Raw genomic sequence first — 27,349 nt, forward strand, 5'->3', positions numbered from 1 at the left:
AAATAAAACAACATTAAAAATGCTGCACCCTCTATTTTTTTAAGAGGGTTAACACACAAATACACAGCTATGTATGTATCTTGCATAGGGTGTTATCTATTCTTGCTTTTTTATGAGAATTATGGAGAATTATTATTTTTTCTGATGGAGCATAGAATCTATAACTGCACTATACTTATTTGGAACAAAATAATTATATTATCTGTCAATTTATTGTTTAAACAAGATGAATGGAACTTTCCATGAAATGAAATTTTTTTTTATTACCACATAATATATGGAAACTCATCCAAGTAGACTGCAGTTGCCTTTGAGGTTAAAAGTGATTTTCCTGATGGATGCATTGATAAAAATATTTGGAAAGGTGTTTTACGCCTTAATGAAACTACTGAGCGGGTTCTGCACAGTACAAGGTCCTTAGGAGTACTTTGCCTTCTGTGTCAAAAAGATTTATATATAAACGGACAGTGATTTGTTCTTTTGTTGTCTCTGAGGATTGATGGGGCCAGAAAGTGATCCAAGGTCATGGCTCCAGCTCTGCAGCAGATGAAAGTAAACGTCCTTCAGGGCGTTCAACATGCTTCTCTTAGACAACCACCATATGGGAGGAATTGTTCAGTTGACCTGACGTTAAATCTGTTGTCTTGGCCTTCTCTCACTCACTCTCACCCAGACCACATCGCAAACCTGTAAGAATGACGGATTTCTCAAGATTACTTTTCCCCCCGGCACGTTTTTTCTCCTTATATATTCTGCATGTGAGTTTATTTTTGTCGTGTCAGAACTGTATATTATATCATATGGATTTTGTGGTTTGAATTATAAATCAGATGGTGTACTAAATTATTTTCTCTGGCAATAACAAATAAACATGGCAGAAATTATAAATGATAGATAGATAGATAGATAGATAGATAGATAGATAGATAGATAGATAGATAGATAGATAGATAGATAGATAGATAGATAGATAGATAGATAGATAGATAGATAGATAGATAGATTCTGTTTTTTAAATTTATTAACGACACATAAATTCAGTTCCGTCTATGGAAGACTGGTGGCACCAAAGTCTGAGCGAATCACGTCACACTGTTTTGGCACACTGTCGCCCCCGTCCGGTGAGGTCGCGCTATTATCCCGCTTCTACACGTGCTTCATGAATATTCATGCAGGAGTGGGACGGGCTGGTGTCAGGTTTCACTCCAGGAGGTTGAGAGCTTGTATTGGAAGTGTGGATCCTAGAGTTGGAGGCTGTTGTCGATGCTGACGGACTGATTTCATCCTGTCTGCTGCGCTCAGTTTGGACTGCAGGACAGAGCCCTTTTGAATTGGTTTTGTATTTTGAACTTGACAACAGCAGGAAAATACAGAAATCTGGAAATATACTAGTGGAAGTTGCTGTGGTACGCGACAGATAACTTGTAGGAAGATGGATATTATCTAAAAGGGAATTTTTCTGAAACGACATTTCATTTTTGGCTCGTTTTCCTGACGTTACGCTGGGACAGAACGGATCGGTATCACTGAAAAGCAAGAACAGATGAGTGTAAGTGTTTCATGGATAAAGAGCGTCAGTGGCGTTAAACTACGACTTTATACCCATCCTGACGCGACATGGCAAACTAAACGCTTCCATCGCAGTCAACGCGCTTGCTAATGGCAAGCCGTTTTAACATTTATTCCTTAAAACTGACTTGTATCTACTTTGATGTTACTAGTACTTATATTTTGTCTAGTAATAAATAATCCAATAGTGTCTATTTAATAAGCTACTTCTACTTATTCTCTTGAATAGTAGTATTATTTTATTACTGTTCCATATTAACTGTAACAAATTGCAGATTTTAAGCAATTGTAACTATTGAGATAAAAAAAAAAACAACTGGTAACAATTGCCTATCTGATAAATAGGTACTAATAAAGAAGTGTTTAGATAGTTAGAATAGATACTCTAAAATGACACTTTTTAGAGTATCTATTCTAACATTTTAGAATAGACACTCTAAAAATACAACCAAGCACTGGGTAAAATATGGACAAACCCAGTAATTGGGTACTTTTGTCCCAGTGGTTGGGTTAAATGTTTAACACAACCTTCTGGGTAGTAACCCAAATGCTGGGTCAAAACAACCCAACACAGGGTTGTATTTAACCCAGCATTTTTTAGAATGTAAAAACAAGACCTATGATCAATTACTGGTAAAAGTGAAATGGGAACTCTGAACAGTTGGAATACATTATCAACATTTATACATTTACAAAGATATTTCTCACTATTGGATTATTTACTAGTCTTTTATGTGCTAGTGACATAAAACAGATACTGGTTAGTTTTAAGGAATAAATGTTAATACAGCTTGCCATAGTCGCTTGCAGTGATTTTGTGGACTAGAATGGAAGCATAATGTCAAATTTTGTCGCTATACATCTTGGGTAGCTCTCATATACATAAAATAATTTTAATAATACATTTTAATTTCTTATTTCAGTAAACACTGAAATCACTAATCACCTATCTAGTTAAGAAGCCCACCGTCACACATTTAGTTTTAACATGTAGTGTTTCATGTGCAACGCAAAGCTGAGGTGTAACCATTGAGATGTCAGGGAGAAGTTTTGATTCAAAGTTGAGTACATTGTTTTTTAGTCAAAGTTTAATTTTGGATTCAGTGCATCATCAGGTCAGTTGTTTGCATTTTTAGTTTAGTGCAGTTTGTGTGCACCCTACATTGTGATATGATTTTATTTATGATGTTTATTGTAAATGTTCTGAAGTGGAAGTGCATGCATTATTGTTTGTTTCTGGTGGATGTGGTAGAAAATGGATGTCAGGCAACTTTAACAAATTGTTTATTGGAATGAATCAGACCTACACCATGCTGTTTGTAATAAATCAATACAGTTAATCAGACAGTGTCAAAATGCAGCTGATGTTGATATCAATACTAAATTTGAAGTTACTGTAGGAGCTATTGTATTTCCTAATCATGACTCAAAAGACACAGTAGAAGTCTATTGGTTCAGAAATTTGACGTGGTTCACTGTGCTTGCAACTGCTGCAGTTTGACCGCTGAGCTCCAGTTTTTTGTATATTCTGCACTATTGTTTTTAATATAAACAGGTATTGGTGTAACCCGTGTGCAGGCCACAAAAGCCCCCCGAACAGTTCTTTTCATTGAGGGGTGATTTGTATTGCGTAACTTTAGTTCTTTGCTTTTGTAGATAACTTAAAAGAAAACATAATATACCTGCTGTGGGGGCCTGTGAAAACTTTAAGAGGCGGGCTTTAAGATTTATAAATCTTCACCCCCCCCAGTAGGTTACTTAATAAAACCTACAAAGTTATTGTATCTGATTTCAAATCCTGCAAATAAAAGTGTTGTATCCACTATGCAACATTTTCAATTAAATTGCTGTTTTAATGTATTTATTAATGTCACCCAAAGCCTGACCTTTCTTGGCTGGTTTATCTTGTGATATTTTTGGCAATGTGTTGCATCTCAGAGGAAATCAGTTGCAGAATAACAGGGGCAGATGTCCAGTTGTCATTTATTAACTTGCTTGACACACCAGAGCATATAGATTTTCTCTCCTTGCAAGACATTCCAATTAAATTAGTTCATCAGTGGAATTCTTTTATTAGCCGTAGAGAAGAGCTGTGCTTTTGTGTTGGTGACTGGCCGGGGTTCATCCAGACTGCATTCCTAATCTCCCTCTGAGGGCGACAATAATTAATATTCATCAAGATAATACGGTTGTTTTCACTTATTCAGCTCAGTTGACTTCCATTTCTCTGGTTCGTTGGTTGCCATAGTGCGATACTGAAGCTACTGTTTCGTCCACTCTCGTTGAGCTTAGAGGCTGTCTCAAAGCACCGCCCATCGTCGCCCGTTTGCTAGACACCACATGTTCGCACTCTTGGTTTTGGGATAGATCCATAAGATTAGTGAGTCACATCCCAAGTTAATTCGTATTCCAGTTTGTTCAGATGAAGTCATGAGCTTGAAAATTAACCGTGTTCCTCACTCAAATAAGCAGACTGCACTGGGTAGTTTATATTATAATGGTGTTTAAATAAGAACAACATGTTTGATTCGACAGCCACAAAGAAACATTGAGAATCTAATAAATCAAGATAAAACTAGGAGGCGGCTGCATGCTAAGCAGGAAGTGTAGTTGATTCTGGTGTGAGCCGAGCCGAGGAAAGGTTTAGAGATCGAATGAATGCCGAAGGGCTTTTAAGACATTCCAAAGATTATGTCACCAGACTCTCATCCCAAAGGACAGTCGGTTGAGTTCTCAGCTCCATCCCTGACCTCAGACCATCTCGGGTGAACTGAGATCCATTTGGATATTTGGAAGGAAAAAAACAGGGTCATTGCAGAGTCAACTTTACATCACTCTTGATCTCATCCTTTTGGCTTAGGCAAGGATTCTCTGATGATCAGACAGTTCCAGTACCTCTGCTGTGGTGTAGTTAAACCCATCCTTACCGGTCTCTGGTGGAGCACTAAAGCCATACGCAGTTGCAGCTTCTAGTCTCCAGAGTGGTGTACAGAGTGGATGCCAGAGATTGCATGCCAGAGGGCTGTTGCTCTTGCATCTGCGTTTCTCATTAGGTTTTGAAGGGAGGTGTGTCTGTACACATCTTGTAAAGCCATGTAGGGTCAGTGTGTGACCTCCTTCTTGTAGTTACAGAAAAAGTGTAGGTGCGTATGCCACATAAACTATCACCTTTGGGCTGTGCCTGCAAAATTTTGGGAAGTTGTACATGTCTGTTGCCCCTTGCGGGCTCCATAATTATAGATTTGAAAATATATATTTATATATATTTTTTGTAAATAATAAAAATAATATTATTTATGCAAATATATAAATTGTATATATATATATATATATATATATATATATATATATAATATATATATATATATATATATATATATATATATATATATGGTTCTCTCCAGATTAAGTAAAATGGTTTGTTAACATTGTTTCTTCTTGACTCTTGAATTCTGCAGATTTGATCTCTTGATCATGTATTTTGTAGATGTCACTCAAAAAGTCAAAGATTTGGCTTAAGGTAGTACATAAACATAAAATGGATAACTGTCAAAGTAGCATTTGTTATAAGTGTAACTTGAATCTCCTGAGAGACAGAAGAAGACAAAATACTGCAGCTATGGCTTGTACGTCTCAGTCTGATATGGATTTGTTTGACTGTGGGGGCAACAACTCAAATATACAGTTCTCCATATGGCAACAGGCATACCAGACACGATACTTCTCTTTGAAACTATCTGCAAATGGGATGGTACAGTCTGTGTTCAGTTAAAACTACACACGGTGAATTTCATAAACTCTATACTGAACTCATCCGCTCGATGCCGCCAGATGTTTCCAATTTCGCACCGTAACCGAAGCTGTATCAGCTGGTGTCATGTTCAAAGAACCCAGCAGCACGTGTTGTTCTTTGTTTTGTTCGGCACGCAGACCTCCTTCCACAAACATTTCCACAAACACCCTCAGCAGGTTGGAGGGTGTGGGAAAAAGATGGTCCCCTGAAGCCAGAACATCCTAAATGCTGGCCAAACCAAGGTTGATAGGGCCTCCTTTTTCCCCATGGCACAATGTATCTGATGTAGATTAGCAGTGCACGTACATATCTGAGGCTTGCAGATGATTTTGTTTTTTCCCACCAGCTCCTGTGGAGCACTGCTACCTTGGCTTATGCTGGACTACTGTACTGAAGACGTAGGTTCAACTCAACCATTGAGTCAAGTGTAAAGGGATGGTGGCACAAAATGCTAGTATCATAATTTGCTGGTTTATTTTAAATGTAGAATTTGTAGAATTTTGATTTGTCTGGTTCCCTATCAGTTCTAGTCATGAATATTGTAAGGAATAGATATTTGGATAAAGTTAATAAAAAAAGATAATTGATAAATTGAAAACAGTTCTTGCAGGTGACTGTTTGCACCGACTGTTTGATGGATTTTTAGTTTTTAGAAATGGAATAGATGCATATACTGTACAGTATGTGTTCATTTTCTTTTTAAATACCACACACACACACACAAAAAAAAACCCTCAATGTGCATTTTTAAATACAATTTACAGTTAAACTACAAATCATATGAACAACCAGTCCGTAACTACATTGATTGAAGTCTCACAGTTAGTTGTAAGCTGCACATATTTGAGTCAAAAGAACTGGTTCATAAGAGTCATTTGTTGAGGAACTGGACTGTACTGGAGAGAAGAATTGACTCATTAGATTAATTTGGTTTTGAATCAGACTACACTGGTTGTGCTGTATCTTTTTGATATGCAAAAAGAACAGAGTCATTCATTTGGTACAGGAAGTTGGTTCTGGTGTTTTTTTTTTTTTTATGGAACTGGTTCTGAATAAGAATTGGTTCTCGGTTTCCTACTGTAGTTATAAGGCACAGTGTGTGGTTGGTGTTTGCAGATCTTTAACATACTACATTATTGTAGTTAATGCTTCAACATGAAGCCTTTCTTGCCAAGTCTCACTGGATCTCAGAGTGAGTGATTTGCTCAAACAAGCAGAAGTTGTATTGGAATTGATCACGATTGGCCAGGTTGGTTGTTTTCTTGGATTTCTTTCAGTTATCCTGTAAAAACAAGAAATTTTAGGAAAATAATCCCAGTGTGACAGCATGTTTGCTTGAGATCAAATGAAGTTAATTTGGCCCAGCACTAAACATCCTTTAAAATGGAAATATTTGAATTGCCCAATGTTGAGACTGATGGTGTTACTTTATGGCTGCTCAGGGTCTTTTTGGCTTTCAGGGCCTTTTCTCACTCATCATTTACACTGAAGGGGCCAATATATTGTCTTTACCTCATCCACCCTCTCAATCTAAATGAAATGAACTTTAGAAAAAACATAATTCCATGTTCCATAAAGCCATGTTTGCATTCATTACAGTCTTTCAGCGAGAGTGTTGTTTGAGGTGTTGTGAGCAACGTGGACGTCTTCCACTGGTTGGGAAAGCGTTTTGGACATCGAGTGATAGATGATCAGCATTGGTCTGGCCAGCTGTGGTTGTTTTCATCCCCAGCGTCTTGTCCAGAGTGGTTTCAGTGTTTAACAGAGCAGCTTCTTTGGGATTGTTTAGCTCCAGATTTCTGCTCTGTCAGATCTTTGGAACCGTTGTGTGGAATGGAGGTTCTGGCTAATGGAGGAAGGCAGCAACACTTGCTCAAAAATATTTGTGGTCTACATTCCCACAAATCTGCTATCTTCTCTTGTTATAGATGATTATAAAAAAAAAATACAAAACTGCCCTGAGGTGTTTGCAGCAGGTGTTGTTGAGGGCATGCTTTAAATCAAATAGGGCAGACCTGTTTTCATTTCATCTGTGTCAGACTTTTTCAAGGGATAGACTGTGCCTTGCGCACAAAGAGTTTGCTTTTTTCTTCAAATGGGCCATTTTCTATAATTAAACCACAAGCCCTTTGTCGTATTAAGTGGTTTGGGTTAAACACATGACCCAGAGCGTTGGAAAGATGCCCAAAGATGGAAAGTCAGAAACAGTGATATACCACTTTCAACATACTCTCATAAAATTAGTAGAATTATAAGATATATGGCCAACTTCTTGACCTGATTTGATCGGTATGAATGAACTCCACTATATAAATATATGGTTTATGATGAATATGGTATAGTTACAACCTTTGGATATTTAGCTGGAATCCAAGAGTATTTCTCTTCATGCCATTTAGTTTAACGAGGCATTAAATGCAAGAAAAAGAAACTTGTCTTGGACAAAATAGCAGTTGTCTAGGTTAATTTGGCGCGGTATATGTCCAGCCCTTTGGAGGTCTGTTCCACCCGTTAGTAAAAGTGGCAGTGCCCATTGAACAGATCTGTGTAACTTTGTTTCAGCCTTTGATAAAGTCTGGGACATTGCCTGAATGTTTGGAGAACCAATCATAATATTTTTGTTCACAGTCAAATTTATTATCTTAAAACCTCAATGAATAATTTAAGAAAGCTTATTGTGTGTATGAAATAAAATAAAATATGTATATTATTTCATATAAATCTAATTTATATTGTTTAATTTTATAAAATATAAATTAGAATTGTAATTCATTTAAATTAATTATAATTTGTAATTAAGATGTATTTCTACATTTTTTTCATTTTTATTTTTGTTTTGAAACCTTACAATATATATGTATAAAATATAATGTGTGAGTGTGTGTGACAGTGTATGTGTGTGTGTATACACACACTTATGGGCGTCATGTACTGTATTTGGAAGCTTTACTTTCGAAAATAAATGTTTGGTACACATAATCTACGTTGGAGGTATTGTGTGTGGGTGTGTGTGCCTGTACTTTCTTAAACATATGAGAGTGTTCCTGGTTGTGTGTGTGTGTTTCTTAGTCCCTGTGATGCTGACAGACTGAAATTAGCTTTGGATTCCCATATGCACAGGGCAGGCTTCCAGCAGACCCCAATTACAATGCAGCAAAGCCAGAGAGGGTGCAGGGCAGACTGTGTGGAGCCCTCCTGGTCTGCTCCCTCGCTCAGACACACACACACACACACACACACACACACATACTGTCACTACCACAGACTTGACAGACTACCGCAATGAGGCGCACAGCATGCAAAGATCTGACTCACACACACTGGCACTTACACACACTTTTATATGGACACCTGCATCATCAGACAAATTCACACACATTTTAGATTAACCACATGTGCAGCTGTGTGCAAGATTCAACACCACCAGTCACTCTGGAGTTAATCGAGTTAAACCTGCTCACACATTGAGACATACTTACCTACTTAAAACAAATACCCTCTGGGGTAGAAAGTGAAAAGAAGTAGCATTAGAATTTTGCAGAGGGGAAAAATATACAGTAGCTGTAGTCCACCACTGGAGGGAGCCTCTCTGATTCCTACAGTTTGACAGAGCAGAAGTATTTCCTGCGATTCTGTTTTTATTTAATTTATGAAAACTTGTGAAATCCTGTGGTTGATTGTAAAGAATTTTATTGTGAAGTCATTATTCTTACACAGTGATTGAGAATGACATGATTATTTCCTTTGGCCTGAAACTGATTTTGTGGTTTTTCGTAGTAATGCAGACAGTGACAGGCTCATCTTAGAACTGCTCATGTCTTCATTTTGTCTTCAGGCCTTGGTTAAAGGGATAGTTCACCCAAAAATGAAAATTTTATGTTTATATGCTGACCCCCAGGGCATCCAAGAACACAAACGAAGATTTTTAACTCAAATCGTTGCTGTCTGTCAGTCATATAATGCAAGTGGATGGAAATCATGGCTTTGAGAGTCCAAAAAACATACACAAAAAAACAAATTAAACCCTGCAGCTCGTGACAACACATTGATGTGTAAAGACACAAAACGCCTCTGATTTTCACAGCAATGTCCGAACTGTCCTGAGCGTGTCCTGAGTGCATTCTCAATAGCCGGCACCTGACGCGTCTTCTTCTTTTTCTTGCTTTACAGCGGATCACAGTATTATAAGTGCATTACCGCCACCTATCTCTCAAGTGGACCATTGATACTCCTAATTTAGATTGTATATAGATGTGTCAGTGGTTTTGTTTGTGTATGTTATTTTGACTCTCAAAGCTGTGATTCCCATTCACTTACATTATATGACTGACAGATGGTTTGCGTTAAAAATCTTTGTTTGGGTTCTACTGAAGAAACAAAGTCACCTACGTCTTGAATGCCCTGGGGGTAAGCAGATAAACATCAAATTTTCATTTTTGGGTGAACTATCCCTTTAAGACTTAGGCTTAGATTGTCAGAACATCTGTGAGTTGCAGTATGTGTTAGACTTAGCAATTAATGTATATATAATAATCATAATAATTATTATATATTATATTAAAAATATTTTTTTCCAAAAAATAAAAGTTTATGTAAAAACATTATGTTTTTTACATTTTCATAGTAGCTTGAAATTATGTAGCTATTATAACACTATGATATGCCTGAAATTCACAAAAAATCCATAAAAAATACAATACACACAAACCACAAAACTACATACAAAACATAATTTTTGTGTCAAAATCAAATTACCACTGGCGACCTCTATCTAGCTTACTTTTAAAAATTGCTATAAAGGGGATCCATGTTGATTTACAGTGAATCAAATGCAGGGTTTAAAGAGCAGGTCATATGGTATTTTAAAGTGTCCTAATATTGTGTTGGAGTGCCCTACAACAGGTTTAAATGCATCTAAGATCAGAAAACATTGTAATTTTCTCAGAATATACATTTAATATTAGAGTCATTTGCCAATGATTAGGAAACGATTCGTTCCAAGCAAGTTCGGAGCAAGCCCCTCCCTTCCTCAAGCCTACTCTGCTCTGATTGGTCAGCTGGCCAAAACCTGTTGTGATTGGCACAGAGATGAGTCCTTGAGCCAGTTAGCCAGCGCTACCACTGACTAAGTACCTTTACATAAAACAATAATATAGTCAATCCGTTCTTATAATGACATAAAATACAAAAAACACTTATGCAAGCGAATCGTGCCCACAGCTAAAGTTTAGCTGCTAAACTGTGAACACTAGGTGGATACGTTAGCCGAGTGCTAACGTGACTAACTGATTAAACAATACAGTTTGTAAACCAAAATGTGTCTACTGTAATGTTTGAAGAACGACAGACAAAAGACGCTCACAGGAGCACCAGCCGAAATCACTCATCTCTCCCGCATTAACCCTGTAACTGCCAGTGCAGCACAATAAACAGCAGTTTCACAATTATTATAAAGTCTGTGTGCTACACTTCATTCTTTATTATTAAACAAAGTAATTAGAACGACGTCATTCTACAATAATCGACATATTCTTAGGTTCACTGCGAATTTTTAGAACTACTTCAGTAAGACAGTAATATCGTGCTTTACCTGGAAACACATTATATGTACTTTGAAAAGATAGAAAGCATATATAAAAAAATTAACATAGTAATAGTTATTTAACACGGGCTACAACTACACAGAAACCATTTGCAACTTTAAAATACTGATCAGACAACACAACGACAAACAATTAACATATCTCAATACAGTTGTCATTGAAGACCTAGAAGCTAAACGGTGCTTACACAACAAACCAAACAATTATTAAGCATGCTACATAAAACGTAAAAGCAACAATTATTAATAACACTTACAGGTTATGATACGGAGGAGGAAGCTGATGCAAATACACTTGGCAACTGAACCTTCCTTCAATATCAGCCGGCTCGCGAATCCAAGTTTGATTGCATATAAGTTGGTAAAGCAATCGTCTTCAAAATGGCGTGAACAAAGCACAAGGCTCGGACTATACTTCTGTGGTACAGTTGGTATATATGAATTGTAGCCACTTAGTCTTCAAATGCTCATCCTTGGGCAGATGAAAAAAAGTTTGCTTTTGAGTCGCACTTCAGAACACAGCGTCTCGTCGCCATGATGTTTTCTAGTTTTCACTTGCGTCTTGGAGCGCAATAAGTGGGCGTATCGTATTCAAATAACTTGACAAGTTGACGTCATCTAGTCAGAGAAAAAGCTTCGATCTTCTAACGATTCATAAAAATGACTCAGAGTCGACTCTTACTTTTAAAAGACAATAACTTTATATACGGTGCACTGTCATATTTCAAACTTTGCAGGATGTTTTTGTTCACTTAGATCTATGTTACACACTACATGAAAGGTAAATTTCAAAATTCCATGATAGGTGCTCTTTAATCAAATGCAGGGTTATATGTGAGGTTCAGTTGTCCCTTTGCATGTGAATAAAACTTTTCTGTAATGCAGAAAACCACACAATTCATTATTCCTCGGGTAATAAGCTCTCTCATAACTTTCAATCTTTCATCTCCTTTCTGCTTTGCAGATCCTTCATACTTGAGTAGCTGGGCTGGATGAGTCAAGTTCTTCTAACCAGCATACGTAAATATTTAAGCTCCTGTCTTACAAAATGTTTATAATTCATTTGGACCTAGAAAAGGGGCCTAATCCAGAAATCATAATTTCGACAATAAGGTCGTCATAGTTTGCAGGTCCACAAGCTGCAATTTTATGGGTGAGGAATCTCTAATTTAAAAAGAAGCTGGAGGAACACTCAAAGGAGATCTTTGTGGTTTTAATATATTAGACTTGGCCCACCAGCAGTTTTCTAGCTTCATTTTGGACATTACTGTTGGCATTAATATACGACAGGGTTAACACTCAGTTCACTTTAAAAGGTCCTCTTGGCTTTCTTTTGCATCAGTGTGGGCTGCAGTTGAATAGTTTTAATAAAAAAGGGGGGTCATGTAGGCCACAGTCTCTATTTTAGGCTCCTGTCCATCACTGCACTGATATTTTGCTGTAGGAGGACATTCCTTAAATTTACACCCCAAAAGAAATGAGAGTTGAAGGGAAAATTTTGTATTTCAAGGAAGTTTTCAAGCTTGGATCTCTCTAACAAACATGCCAACATTAACTAAAATAATCATATTGACAGGAAGTAATAAAATATTTTCATTAAAGGGCAAAAACTATGATTAAAACAATCAGCCAAAAAGACTATGGTATTTTTTTGGTGCCATGTCTAACTGCCTTTTGGTTTCTTTCAATTTTAGTACAGTGAAGCTTCTCATTTTAACTGTAGCAGTGATATTTTGACTTATTAGCTGACAGTAAAATGCAGGTACAACATGTGTATATGGTGTGCTGCTGTATTATTAAAAGTGAACCCATGCAACATGTGGAAAGCTACTTAAGCATTCTTGTCATAATTGTAACTGAGCCTGCTTGTGTAATCCATCTTTATGTAATGCATGCTTTTTTAGATTTTTGGATAACGTCAACCCGCTTTCTGTTAGTTCCCTTATGCTTGTTTCTCTAACTAATGTCCTTTTCCATTTGTCCTGTCAGGTTTTGTAAGAAGAATTTTCAGTGAAGAGCAAAGGAAGGATGATTATGGATCGGTTGCATCAAAACAGGACTTGGTGGTGGATATTGTTGATCCTTTATGTGGCACTACAGCTCATGACCATCCACTCATCCATGGTGCCAGGAACATTGCAGCTCCAGCTAGATGAGGAACAGCCAGCAGGAACTGTAGTAGGTGACATTAGTGCTGGCCTCCCACCTGACATGACTGCAACCCACTATTTCATCTCAGATCATCAGGGCACAGGTGTTGGCACTGATCTGGATATCGACGAAAGTACAGGGATCATAAAAACCGCAAAGGTCCTGGACCGGGAAGTACGGGACCGCTACAGCTTCATAGCAGTCACCATAACTGGTATAACAGTAGAAGTCACCATCTTAGTCAATGACATCAATGATCACGCTCCAGTGTTCCCAAGAAAAAGAGCCACGTTTAAGATTCCAGAACAGACCACCATTGGCACCAAGTTTCCTCTTGAGCCTGCCTTGGATGCAGATGAGGACCAGCTCACTACGCAAGGTTACATCATAACAGATGGAAATGTAGGACAAGCTTTTCTTCTTGAAACCAAACGAGGATCCAACAATGTGCTCTACTTGGATTTGGTAGTCAATGCAGTTTTGGATAGAGAGACAAGATCTTCGTACACTCTACTCTTGGACGCATTTGATGGTGGCTCACCCAAGAGGACAGGACAAATGATCCTGGATGTGATTGTGCAGGACATCAACGACAATGCCCCAGTCTTCAACCAGAGTCGCTACCATGCAGTGATCTCTGAGAACCTTCAACCTGGGAACAATATACTGCAGGTGTTTGCTTCAGATGCTGATGAAGGTGACAATGGGTTGGTCCTCTACGATATCAACAGGAGACAGAGCGATCCTGATTACTTCTTTGTCATTGACTCTCGAACTGGAGTTATCACTCTGAACAAGCCTTTGGATTACGAGATGAGAAGAGTCCATGAGCTTGTGGTACAGGCTCGGGACAATGCCAGTCAACCAGAGGTCACAAATGCTTTCGTGACCATCCAGGTGCGAGACTACAATGACAACCAGCCCACCATGACCATCATCTTCCTCAGTGAGGATGGTTCTCCACGCATCTCGGAAGGAGCACAGCCTGGCCAGTACGTGGCTAGGATTTCGGTCACAGACCCTGATTATGGAGAATATGCCAATGTGAATGTATCTTTGGAAGGGGGTGATGGAAAGTTTGCTTTGACCACCAAAGACAGCATCATCTATCTTATCTGCATAGATCAGATCCTTGATCGTGAGGAGCAAGACCATTATGAACTCAGAGTCTTGGCTACAGATTCTGGCACTCCTCCGTTATGGGCAGAGTCTTCGTTTACCATTCAGGTCATGGATATTAATGACAACCCTCCTTTGTTTGACCAGCAGGAGTATACCCAGCTTATTCCAGAGGTTGCGTTTCCAGGAAGTTTTGTTGTACAGGTTACAGCACGGGACAAAGACCAGGGACCTAATGGAGATGTTCAGTACAGCATCCTACAAAATGGAGAAACTCATTCAGACTGGTTCAGTATTGACGCAGTCACTGGTATCATTACCACCTTGACCCAGCTAGATTACGAAACGGACCCTATGCCGAGTGTGACTGTGGTTGCTGCCGACAGGGGTCGACCGCCACTATCTTCTTCAGCTGTGGTCAAAGTGATCCTACAGGATATTAATGATAATGAGCCTGTGTTTGGCAGCAAGTTCTACAATGCATCCATCAAGGAGAACACCGCAGCAGGGATCTGTTTCATGGAGGTAGGACTATCATTTCTTTGTCTGCAAATGCTGAATTTGTATTATACTGATTAATATGCTAAATTTGGGGGGGTTTGAGGCATGAAGTGTGTGAAAACCCCAGTGTGGAATGGCTGTATATTTAAGACAGATTGTTAGAGTTCTCTTTTAAAGTGTGTAAACTGAGTAAATGGAAACAGTCATTTTAGGAAATTGACTTGGAAACCAGCATGATGAATTGTAAGATATTGGGGAGCGAGCTTAAGTAAGCTTTGTTTAGATTGGACTACTTCAGTTGGGAGGTACTCACTCTCCTCAGGCTGTGGGGGATTGTTTTTTTTTTTACTAGCTTTTGTTACTTACACCTCACAATGGTTTTTCAGTGTAGTACAGAAGGTGGTGCAGATGAGTTCACATTTAAAGGTAAAAAACTTTTCACTAGGGATATGATTAAGCAATTCTGGCTCTAGTTCCTATTAATGATTATTTTTCTAATGGTTCCATTACTAATTATTTTAGTTCTTTTATATTAAATATTCAGTTAAATATTATCAAATATTTCAAAATTTAACTATACTGGTTGCACTGTGTTTGATTTGCTACAATGAACCGAATCATTAGAGTAATTTTTCTGTAATCAGACTGCACTAGTTATGCCCATTGTTTCAAGCTGTATATTTAGTAGTGGTGGTGAAACCACTGAACAAGTAGTGTAGGAAACTCTGCCAGATTAGTTTAGTATGGTATTCTGGCATTTGTGGACGAATGTCATTTCGTTCTGGTTTTTACAAAGAACTGATTCTAGATTCATAACCTTACTGTTCATGTGAAGAAGTGTGAGGGGTCAGTTTAGGTTTGCAATTTTGGTCTCATCTGGCCTAGAATTCATAGTCCCGGTTGTCTGCTGACTATAAAAGACACAAACTTTTTTTTTTTTTTTTTTCTCTGGGTTTTATCAGTGCATGTACAGGGACTTCAAAGTGTTTTTATAATAAGTTTCTCAACAGGCAAATTCAAAGCTCGTAATACATTTCCTAGTAAATCAAAATGTGTAATTTCACGTGGTCACATATCAAGTGAAGGCACATTAATGCTTTCTCTGTGGTGGATTTGTGCTGGCGGAGGTTGAGACACACTCCAGCAAGCTGACAGAGGGCCCAGCAGACGGGAACTTGGCCCTGGAGTTTATCCAGAGAGAGGGAGGATCGTGCCTGGGAGAGGTTTTGGGACTGGCTGACTCCTTTCTGCTGTAGAGTGGGAATAGGAGCTGTGCAGGGTCAAGTGGGAGGTCTGGGAGTAAAATTAGAAGTTTATCGTGGTATTACTTAAGTTTGGAATTAGGAATCGGATCAGCAGCGCTCAGGTCTACAAATCAAGTGCAAATCAAATCCGATCGAGCGGCTCCTGTCAGTTTCCATCCTCATTGAATGAGTGCTAATGGTTTATAGACAGTTGCCAAAAGACTTCAGTTTTCAACACAAGAACAATATAAGGCGTTACTAAGTCTATCCTTACAACCATCAAAGCAAACTTGCCAAGGACGAGGTCCAAACCAACTGTCTCTCAGGCTGTGGCACGAATGACTGCTGTAGATGAGAGCTGGCATGCCACTCAAGAGCAGTTGGGAGTTTGATGATGCACAGACTGCAGAAATCATTGCCAAATCCACATCCAAGAATCACAGCACGGCATTTGATGAGTTGCTTTTTTCCCTTCATCAGAGATCCCTGTGCGCAGAGTTCCCACCGCCTCCCTTTTTCTGAATCAAAGCTTCTGTCCAAATGCCATTACAATAGGGCTATTGTGATCATTCATTTAACATCTGAACTGGGCTTGATTTCCCTTTTTTCCAGTGTATCCCTCACAGCGGAGCATGATTAGTTTAATGTGTACTGGCACTGTGGATTTACTACATTTTAGGTTTTGTCACTTTGCTTGTGCGTCACTGCTGTTGGGCTGAGGAATAATTAACTGGGTTTTATTTCTCTTTTGGTGGAATTTCCACCCTTTGTAGTGTGAAAACTCTAGCGACTATACCCAGTTTTGTTTTAACCGCAAAGATAACTTGCAAAAGACTTGTGGCATTGGAATCAAGGGTGTTTAAAATTATCAGATGTGTTACTAAATTCTTATAATGAGCATAACTCTGCTTTCAGTCATTAGCCGCTATTTTTTATAAGGCATAAAACTGAGTTAATTGTCAGTCAGTTTAGTTTTCATTCTATCATTGTTAGTTGTAGAGTTTATAGTTTCAATACGTTTAGTTTGTGTTTGATTTTTAGTATTTTAGGGCTGCCAAAGATGTGTTAATTGATATCATTCAATTCAAATTAAATTAAATTCAAATAAATTTCTTTGCTTAGTCTAGTGTTATTGGTGTGTAGTGGCGTTTTCATTGTTTAATGGAGGTGAGTAAAGATTTTGTCTTATAATATGTCATGTATCCAAAACTAATATCTGTATTATGTATCCAAAACTATTTTTTTTTAATTGTATTTTAGTTACTTTTTGAGTATTATATTTTATAATATTTTGGTTTTGTTTTCCAGTTTTTCCCAGTTATGCTAGTTTTTGGTTTTATTAATTTTGTAACGTAGAACATTTCTTGAGTTTTGTTTGTTTTACAAACTTTTGTCATTAGTCATTTCCGTACTTGAGGCCTTTTATTTGGTATGTAAGTAACAATCCCAGCTGGTGTCATACCAAAGCCAAAATTTTGGCATCGATCCAACCCTGTTATTGTGTAATATTAGAACCCTCTATCCAGTCTGAGAGTTTGGAGCTCCACAAGAATGGCTTGAACTCAGCTGCTGTTTTGTCTCCTCTGCTAGGACACTTCACTTTTTAAGGCTACTATTCACAACACACTCCAACTGCGGTCTTGGACATGTTCACCACCAGGGTGATGAGCGTTTTTCACTCTTTGTGAGGCAGCTGCATAGTTGGTACATTTAGTCAAGTCTCCCTTTTCTTAATGATTTGAATTGAGAGAACTGTGAAAAAGGTGGAGTGTGGTTGCTCCACAGGTCTCCACAGCACAATATGGCAGGAAAGGTCTTTGTCCTATTCATATTCATTGAGGGACCTAAACAATCATTTGTTAGCATAGTCTTGTTAACACTACATTCTATTTCTAAAGCCTTTATTCACAATCTTTCCCTGAAATACTCATCTTTGTGCTTGTTTGTGCTCTTTTTCTATGATGTATAATGGGCTCCAGAAATCAGTACCATTCTCATGCACAGTATGACTTAAGATAAATTAAATATTAAGGGTGTATTAGCAGTGAGTTTAAAATTAAGCAGTATTGTAACATTGTAATGATTTTTATGCACTTTTTGTTTGGCCATTATGTGTCCTAAAGAGAAGTTAAAGAGGTTAAAGGGGTCATGTGATGTTACTAAAAAGAACAATATTTTGTGTTTTTGGTGTAATGCAATGTGTTTATGCGGTTTAAGGTATTAAAAAAAAAAACATTATTTTCCATATAATGTACACTATTGTTTCTCCTCTATGCCCCGCCTTTCTGAAACGGGTCGATTTTTATAAAGCTCATCGTTCTAAAAAAGCATGGAGTGCTCTGATTGGCAAGCTATCCAGTGCGTTGTGATTGGCCGAATGCCTCAAGTGTGTGACGGAAATGTTACGCCCCTTACCATACTGTGATGTCGTCTCCCAGCTTGACGAGACTCAGTCCAGCTGCTCTGCTTGTGCACATCCCTTCATCGGTTCTCTTTAGCAGTTCAGTCAATGTACTGTTAGGAGTAACTGAATAACTCAGGATATTGGTTTATTTCACGTCAGATGGAGTGTTAGGCACGTTTATAAACCAAATAACTTAAGTAATTTGTGGATTAGTGCGTACTGGAGACACAAACCATTTCAAATGATTCAGTTCGATTTCGATGATCTGGTTTGACCAGTTCACTAAGAAGATCCAGTTAAATAGAATGATTCGTTCACGAAACGGACACCACTAGCTGAGACAAACCCAATAAAACCAATTACAAACAAGGCATTTGTTGCATCCAGTGGGGACTTAATTACTGATTATAATGGCTTATACTGTCTTTATACGCGTTGCGTATCGCTCTGCGTAAAAATAAAACCATGTCTGCATTTGTGATCGGGGAAACAACAAGCCTACTCTGCTGCTCAAAACTCGCGTTTGAATCATCATTGGCAAATTATTTAAATATAAAAAAGGTACTTACAGGCTGTGAGTCAGAAGCGCCAGACTTTCTTTGCAATGTTGGAATTGCCCAACTTTATAGAAACAGCCTTTGTGCCAAAGACGAATTGCAGGCTACTGGTTCAGGAAACAGTCCTCATCCTCCATAAAATGTGCAGCACACATCTGAATATTTTGTTTGAACTGTTCTGTAACAGTGTTGTAAATACAACTTAACCGCTGATTTCTAGTCGTGTCCTCTTTTGGAAGGCCAAACAAAGTAGTTTCGCTTTCACAAACGAAACACACAGCAACTCCACACAACATGGCGGCAGCAGCAACAGCGAGAATAAAAGTTACGCCTTGTGTCTTTGCATGAACATTTGGGCGGTGTTATGCAAATCTTCCCACATTGTGATGTAGACATGTAGGGGTGTGTTAGAAAGAGCCATTTTAGGAGGGCATGGTTGACTCTTAACTTTTAGAAAGAATATCTCTTTGGATTTGAGATTTTAGTCTTTTCAACTTTACAGATCTTCTTTATGCACCAAGAGCTTGTAACACTCCAAAGAGAAAGGAAAAAAATGAATCGCATCATATGACCCCTTTAATCCTAAATACTAGTAAGTATGAGAGACTTATTATGAAAGATTTAAACTTCAGAAATGAGTCAGTTTGACTCATTTTTGTATATCAAGCAATAGATTAATTAATCACTGAATCATTTTCAGTGAATCAATTTTAGAAAATCGATTCCAAACTCTGATTCAGCCTTTTGTTGCTCACAAATGTTGAGTGTCCCCTATTACATTTTTCATATCTCAGAATGTTTTAGTAAAGTATGTTTATAGATATTACTTTATCAGATATAATTATGAAATAATCTTTATTTTTTTTATTAACTAATCTTTATTTAAATTATATTTATAGTCTTTATCTTAAATATTCAGTAAAAGCATTAATGTCTTAAAAAATTTTAACTAGTTTTTGCTGTTTTAGCTACAATATCTGGGTTGAATTTAAATGTAAAATTATGGTTCCGTTGATTAAGAAAAAAATATGATATATGATATCTGAAAATGTCTGAAAAAAATAAATAAAAAAATAGAGATTGATTTTTGATCTTCCAGCCCCAGTCATCTAAGGAGTTGAATGAGAGCCAATAATCCTCTATTGTAATGGCTAAAGTTAATGTGGCTTTTATTGGATGTTCTTCCTTCCTCATGAGGAGCTGTGTGTCTCCACAGTTTCTTATCTGATCTGACTTCACAGCTCATTAGGAGGGTGTCAGAACAACCTTAACACCCGAAAAACTTCTTAGAGAGATCTGTCAACGCTGGAGGCTTTTTAAGAACTTGAGAGGAGTCTGAATATTTGAGCCAAACCAAAATATTTTGCCATTTGCCTGTTTTAGAAGTCTGAGTACAACTTGTGTGCCTATCAGTTTTCCTTAGAAGCCTCAAAGACGTTTCCTGTCTCAGTCGTGCTTTGGCATCTCTCTGCTGGAAGTGAACTCCAAGTCCTGCACTGTCCTTGAAAAGACATCACTGATATTGGTCCATTTGTATTCCACAGTCTTTGATTGCCCCCGTGTCTAAAAAGGGGCTTTCTTTGGTCAAGGGCAGCACTATATGTCTTTGCCTCATTGCCAGGTTTTTCAAAAGTGTATTCATGTTCTGGACAATTTGGGGCATATTACTCATATGACTGCAGCCAGAGATGTAATCACTCACAGCATCAGACAAGTGCACTCCAGCTGTTTCTTTTCCTGCATCTTTAGACATTAAATCAGCCAAACTGTTGTAATGTCAGAAGCTGAAAGAGGTTTCTGGATACTGACATCGACTGCTCTCCAAAAACTTGATAGTAGTATGTGCAATTCCTTACATTTCCTCACCAGTTAGCAGAACTCAGTGCAGATACAGAATGCCCCTGGACTATGAAACATTTCTTATAATTAATATATTTATAAACAAACATATAAAAAGGACAGAATATGAAACTTTTTATTTAATTTTTTTTAGTGATATAAATATTTAAATAATTGAATTTCCTTTCAATATTTATTTAGCTATTTATTTAGGCTACTTATTTATTTATTTTGTTTTCATTTCTTGCATTACCTTTTTTTCTCCATCAACAGCATTGGCCTTAAATTAATTTGACAGTATGTTCAGGCACTCTAAATAATTACTCATTTGAGTCATCAATTTCTTGTCTAATACTTTAAATGTATTTGATGAAATATGATCTGGAGTATTTATATGCTAAGAATATTTTAGGACTTTCAGAAATTATGTTTAATGTAATCTATTTTTGCTGTATAACTTAAAAAATGATGTTTATAGCAAATTTACATTGATCTCACTGCAATGTTTTAATCACTGGCTCAGTTTTTCTTCTTTGAATGCTAGACTCAAAACATCAACAAGCGGAGCTCAGCAGGCCTTTGCATGGACCTGGTTCCTGGTCTGAGGAGGAGTGGATGTCTGCATGCCTCATTAAGCTGCACACACACTACCATATGGCATTTCTCTCTTGATCAGATGTCCAGTTTTTTTGTTTCAGAATATGTCTCAGATGCTGCCTTTTTCCACAAGTTTTCAAAAGGCATTCTCCGCTTTTCCAATGACTTGGTCACACTGCTTTAGTGCAGACAAAAGACAATCATTCCCCCAGTCTGGTTTGATGCCAGACAAACATCCATAAATAATACTATCATACAAAACACCCTTTAATAAAATTATCATAACAACCACTCATAAAAAAATTACAAAATACCCTGTTACATAAAAATTGTAGAAAATGCCTGGGGAGCTCAACATGAACACTTTTGGTTATGGAAGTAGACTATTTATGTAGTTGGTTTTTGTAATAACAAAGACAATTAGATAGAGTTGATCAATTTGAATGCTGTTTATTTAATGTACATTTCTTTGTTTGATATTTGCTTTTTTTCAGTTATTGGTTTGCTATCCCTATTTTGGTTAACATTTCAAGTTTTATAGACACACACACACACACACACACACACACACACACACACACACACACACACACACACACACACACACACACACACACACACACACACACACACACACAAAAAAAAATAAAAAAATACATAAAAAAACACACACAGATATCAAAAAAGCTAAATATACAATGCAATATAAATAATATACATATACATATAAATACACACACACATATTTGCCTATTTTGCACTTCATTAAATTGCAGTTCTCATTACCTGGTGTAATTTAAACAATTACAAGTAGCTTCCAAATATTTGAAATTTTGTAGATGTTTTTGCATAAAACAGAAAAAAAAAAAAAACTTGCTCATCCAACAGTTTCAAATGCTCTTCATGTTGTGGAATGTTGCCTCGCTAATACTAACTTCTGAGCTTCTTGTTTTAGTTATTTGCAGTTGTTTACAGGCAAACCTTGCAATCAGTGTAACCAACTAAGCAAATACAAGAAGAGGGAAAGCCAGGCAGACAGTCTCTGTGACATACTTCTGTTCTCTTCCCTGAAGGCAGTCTATCACTTTCGGGCCAAGCCTCTACTGTTTTTAGTTCTCCTCCGTGCTGCTCTCTTCTGCTGTGCCCCTGCTACCCCGGCTATGTGGTTTAGCACAGTATTTACACAGAGCAGCCAAATTGCAGGAAACGAGATGTACTACTTAATGTGTTTGCAAATATAATACTTCCTCGAGCACTTCGTTTGAGGCCAAGCGGGCGCACTGAAGCGAATATAAACATGGACGCACATCTGGACATTTTGTGGGTGTCCAGGTCAGAGTTGCTCCACTTGAGGCAACTGCCTGTGTTTTTAAAGCACATAGAGCCCATCAATTCAAATCCAATGCATCTGTCCAACTGTAGCAGGGGAATGTGTGACTTACTATGGTGTGAAGGAAAGTGCTCACAGTGCATTGCATAGCAGTGACAAATTTAAGATGTATGTGTGTGGTAAGACAACAGCAAGAAAGAGGGAGAAGAAAGACTTATGGACTATTTGGTGGTTTTAGTATTAGAGATTTTTTAATGGTTATTAGGGACAAGTTGGTGAAAAATTGTGAAGTCTTTCATGGTTTTGTGGTTTGTTCTGTGTTTTCATTAAAGCTGTTTCGTATTCACCAGACAGGCTATGGATCTTAGTCAAGGTAGATGCCATATTAAGTTTGACACGAATGGAAATGTGAGTCAGTGTTAGAGATCTGTTGATATTGTGCATGCTCATTTCCTGTTTTAAAAATTGTCATCGCCTAATGCTCACTTAAAATGAATCTTTATAAACTCTAGTTGAATAACACTGTTTGATGTAATAGTTAGCAAATCTCTAAAAGAATATACATTTTTATACTGTACATTAAATTGTTGTAACCTAAATGTATTTGTAGCTTTTTGTGTTTTATTTAATTTTTTTGGACAAAATTTAGGCCCAATTTGCTATTTACTGGTTATCATTTTATCTGCATGCACACACACACACACACACACACACACACACACACACACACACACACACACACACACACACACACACACACACACACACACACATACATATGTGACCCTGGACCACAAAACCAGTCATAAGATTCGGGGGTTTTTTATTGAGATTTATACATCAATAAATAATATTGTGTGAATTATATGAATAAGAATAAACAAGCTTTTGGTGTATGGTTTGTTAGGATAGGACAATATTTGGCAGAGATAGAACTATTTGAAAATCTGGAATCTGAGGGTGCAAAAAAAATCTAAATATTGAGAAAATCAACTATAAGTTGTCCAAATTAAGTCCTTAGCAGCGCATATTACTAATGATAATGAAGTTTTGATATATTTATGGTAGGAAATTTACAAAATATCTTCATGGAACATGATCTTTACTTAATATCCTAATGATTTTTGGCATAAAAAAAATCAATAATTTTGATCCATAAATTCTATTTATCTCTTTCCACTTCTGACACACACACACACACACACACACACACACACATTATACAGTTATACAGTCACACACACACACACACACACACACACACACACACACACACACACACACACACACACCATCCTGCTTGTCATTAGAATATAAAAAGGATTATATCATGGTTTGGGGGATCCAAAGCTCACATCTGGAATCAGGATAGTACTCTTTGGGTGGTGACTGTCCATCCTGCTTGTCATTAGATGATTAGATATATATATATAAGCTGGGGTGGAAATAGGCTTCCATAAAATGTGTTAAATCTTCTTGAAATCTTCTTGATATATATATATAAAGTAATTGTTACTCGAAATTGGGTTTTTACATCTCACAGCGTGGATTTTTTCTTATTCTATCTCACCAAAAATAAAATTAAATAAATAAATAATCTCACAATTCTCGTTTTTATTTTTTGCTCTGAGGTGGAAATGGGTTTCCTTACATTTCAGGCTTATTTTGTTGCAAGGCGCACTGTAATTTCATGGACGTGCCCTCTCATAATTCATCTTGTCTTTTATAAATATTCCGGCCTAAACATTATAACCGCTGAGCAAATTGTCTCCATATTCCGAGTGTCGCTGCTTTAAAGAATGCATCCCTTATGTCTGCCAGCAACCTCAGGCCCCTGATTAAACTCTGCCATGTTGCAATAATGAGAATGTAATAATGCTACCAATAAGGCAGTGCTCGGTAACTGAATTGAAGTCAGATCGTCCTGTTTCTTATTCTGAAAAGGATTACTTAGAGTTCAGTGAGATGAGTGATTGTTACTGTTAAGGTGAGAAAACATAATTTTGTTTGACTTTGTTTCATTTATGACTCAAGGCCCATAATGAATAACGCTGAGAATAAGGTGTTTGAAAGTGTGTTGCTTACTTGGAAGAAGCACATCTGTAAATCACAATCGCTATACAAGAGGTTTAGCACAGCAGATATACAAACAGCCGAAAACACAAGATGTCCTGCATCAGAAAAGGAGGAAGGAGACAGGAAATTTGACATTTTAGTATTTTTATACTTGATTTGTTTATATATTTTAGAGGTTGTGCACTCATTGCTTTTTGATTATATTAATAAAAATGTGCTGTTCCAGAAACCAAATGGCATGTGTTTAGGATGTTTTTGACATAGCAGAAGTGCATCCATGAAGAACACGTATAATTGTGCTGTAAATCAGATGTGCCTGCATATAGTTTCACAGTAAATCAGAAGTACTTCCATAAAAATTGCATAGTTGTATTATAAATCATCATTAGAAGATCTCTTGAGGGCCTCTTTGTAAGTGATTTGTATAATCGTAAGGTGTTAAGGTGGGAAAAGACATCATAATCTGCCTTAGATTCCTCAGTAGATTGACTCAAATGCACCTGTGGGACACAATGCAATGCCAGGAGGAATCCAGGAGAGAATCGGATTTATAGTAAGCTGGGAACCTCCTCAGATAGTCTGTGAGCTTGTGAAATAACTAGTGTCAGGCTTAGTGATCTTCACCGCTCAGGTTTTTCTCTCCTAAAAACGATGTTCCATATGCCCTCCCTCACAGCTCATAAATACAAGGGGAATTAAACCGTCCCACCTCGAGATGGAAGGATCCTTAGGACTTTTCGCCAATCGAATGGAAAACTGGTGACCTTCAGCTCCTGAGCTTTTACTAGGTGTTGGAGTAGTTTTTTTTCCCACTTCTCTTTTCTTAAGCAGGGCAGTGCAGTCAGCCTCGAAAAGACTTCATGGTGCATTGCCCAGAAACGTGGTCTTCAATGACAGCACCTTCATCTTCCTCAAATCCTCCTCGGCTCCATTAAAGGAAGCTGGAGGCAGGAGCTAGGAGCACAGAGGGCTTGTCAATGAAACTGTAAAACAGAGAGGGTAGCAGGGGGTTGGACACATGTTTCCAGCTCTGCCTCAAGTCAGAATCCATCGGGGTTTCATTTTGGAGTGCTGGAAAGTAAATGAATGGTCTAATACGGTGCTTCTCAAACTTTTCCATCTCTGATCAAACCAGAACTAGTGGTCAACAGATGCAAGTCTGGTGAAATTTCTAAATCCCTGGTAGCCCTTTGAGTAGGCATTCTTTTTGATTTTGGTAGCCCAATAAGTATTTAACTAGCCTGAATAAAAAAGACATCGGCTGAACTTAAATGTGGACAAATCAGCATGATCAAAAACTTCAGTAAATGTATTTAAAATACCAAGTCAAGAGAGTAGGGGTGCAATGGATAACAAAACTCACGATCATGTTACGGATTTTGAGTCACAGATTGGATAATTTTTCAAGATTGGATAATTTATAAGTTTGAGACCACTGGTCTAATGTATTTCCATCAGGTGCTCCACTGGAGTCAAAAATCTTCTGTGCACCATCATCTTTTGAAGCATCAAGACTTTGATCTTCTGAGAACCCCTGTGCCGCTTCGACTACAACCTTACTCTTTCCTTCAAATGTATTACTTATATCAGACAGCCAGGAGGTATCCCACACAAAATGATTTATGCATCACTAAAGCACCTTGTATAGGGCACGGATTTCAGAACATGTCATATCATCAAATGTCTCTAATCAAAAACATTAATGCTGTCAGAATAATGTTGCTTGACTCAGGGATGGAAATGCTGACCTACCAGGTTCTGATGCAATAGCGATTCTTCTTTCTGTTTGAAGTCTGGTTCAAGTGTAAACCTGACTGCTTTATCAAAGCCTTCCTTTTCTGTTTGAGAAGTGCTTCTGAGATTTTAGGCAGCATCCTCGATGTTTTTAAGTCAAGACACGAACTTGATCACCTCTTCTTCTGGATGGCATTCAGAAGCTATTCTTTAAAGTCAACATGAAATTAAAACGGACCATGTTTACTTTCTGGTGTTTTTGTTGATAATTCTTCATTTCAAAGAAAAATACTGTTATCTTTTATCAAAGTTTAATAACTTGCTCTTTCTCTCAAATTGCTTTTTTTTCAGTGACATCATCTGAAAATCCCAGTGTGAACCAAAAGCCAAATATTTTGATGTCTGTTGTAGTTATTGCAGCCTTTCTAAAATGTTGCCAGTAGTTTGCGCAGTTAAAGCCCTTCTCTAGAAATCCATCTTAAACCAGTCTAAACTGGCTTGCTGGTCCTAGCCTGGTTAAGCTGGTCTGTCGGCTAGTTTAGAGACTCTTTGAGCTGGTTAAAGTAATTTTTCTTGTTAATGTATTTCTTCACTCTGAAATATGTCACATTGCGAATGGGTTGCTGGATGGGGAAGAATAGTGTTTCATCTTCACTTTAAATATTTAAGATGCATTCAGTACTGTGACTGTACAGTAACACGCTGCTTAAATTAGACTACAGTGAACACACCGCAGTGCGGGTTTCTTTTCTATAAGTCTGTGTGGCATAAATCTGTAATGGTGTCAGTGTTTATCAAGTCTAACACTGCTAACCATCATCTATGCTTACTCA

The 27,349-nt window shown here is 37.6% G+C and overlaps 1 protein-coding gene across 2 annotated transcripts in view; it reads left to right on the plus strand.

Annotated features, from left to right (window-relative positions):
* The first annotated feature begins 1,209 nt into the window (after positions 1-1,209).
* Positions 1,210-27,349, plus strand: part of LOC109095798 (protocadherin-16-like) — a 94,262-nt gene continuing 68,122 nt past the window's right edge. Inside the window, exons 1-3 of one of the 2 annotated variants that reach the window (XM_042771390.1) lie at positions 1,210-1,549; positions 11,929-11,984; positions 12,954-14,759. In XM_042771390.1, the coding sequence (XP_042627324.1) occupies positions 12,993-14,759 (1,767 nt within the window). In that variant the 5' untranslated portion in view covers positions 1,210-1,549; positions 11,929-11,984; positions 12,954-12,992. The remainder of the gene's footprint in view (positions 1,550-11,928; positions 11,985-12,953; positions 14,760-27,349) is intronic. The other variant, XM_042771389.1, reaches the window with a different exon arrangement.

The sequence above is a fragment of the Cyprinus carpio genome, chromosome A15 (genome assembly GCF_018340385.1).
Source record: "Cyprinus carpio isolate SPL01 chromosome A15, ASM1834038v1, whole genome shotgun sequence".
Taxonomy (NCBI): Eukaryota; Metazoa; Chordata; class Actinopteri; order Cypriniformes; family Cyprinidae; genus Cyprinus; species Cyprinus carpio.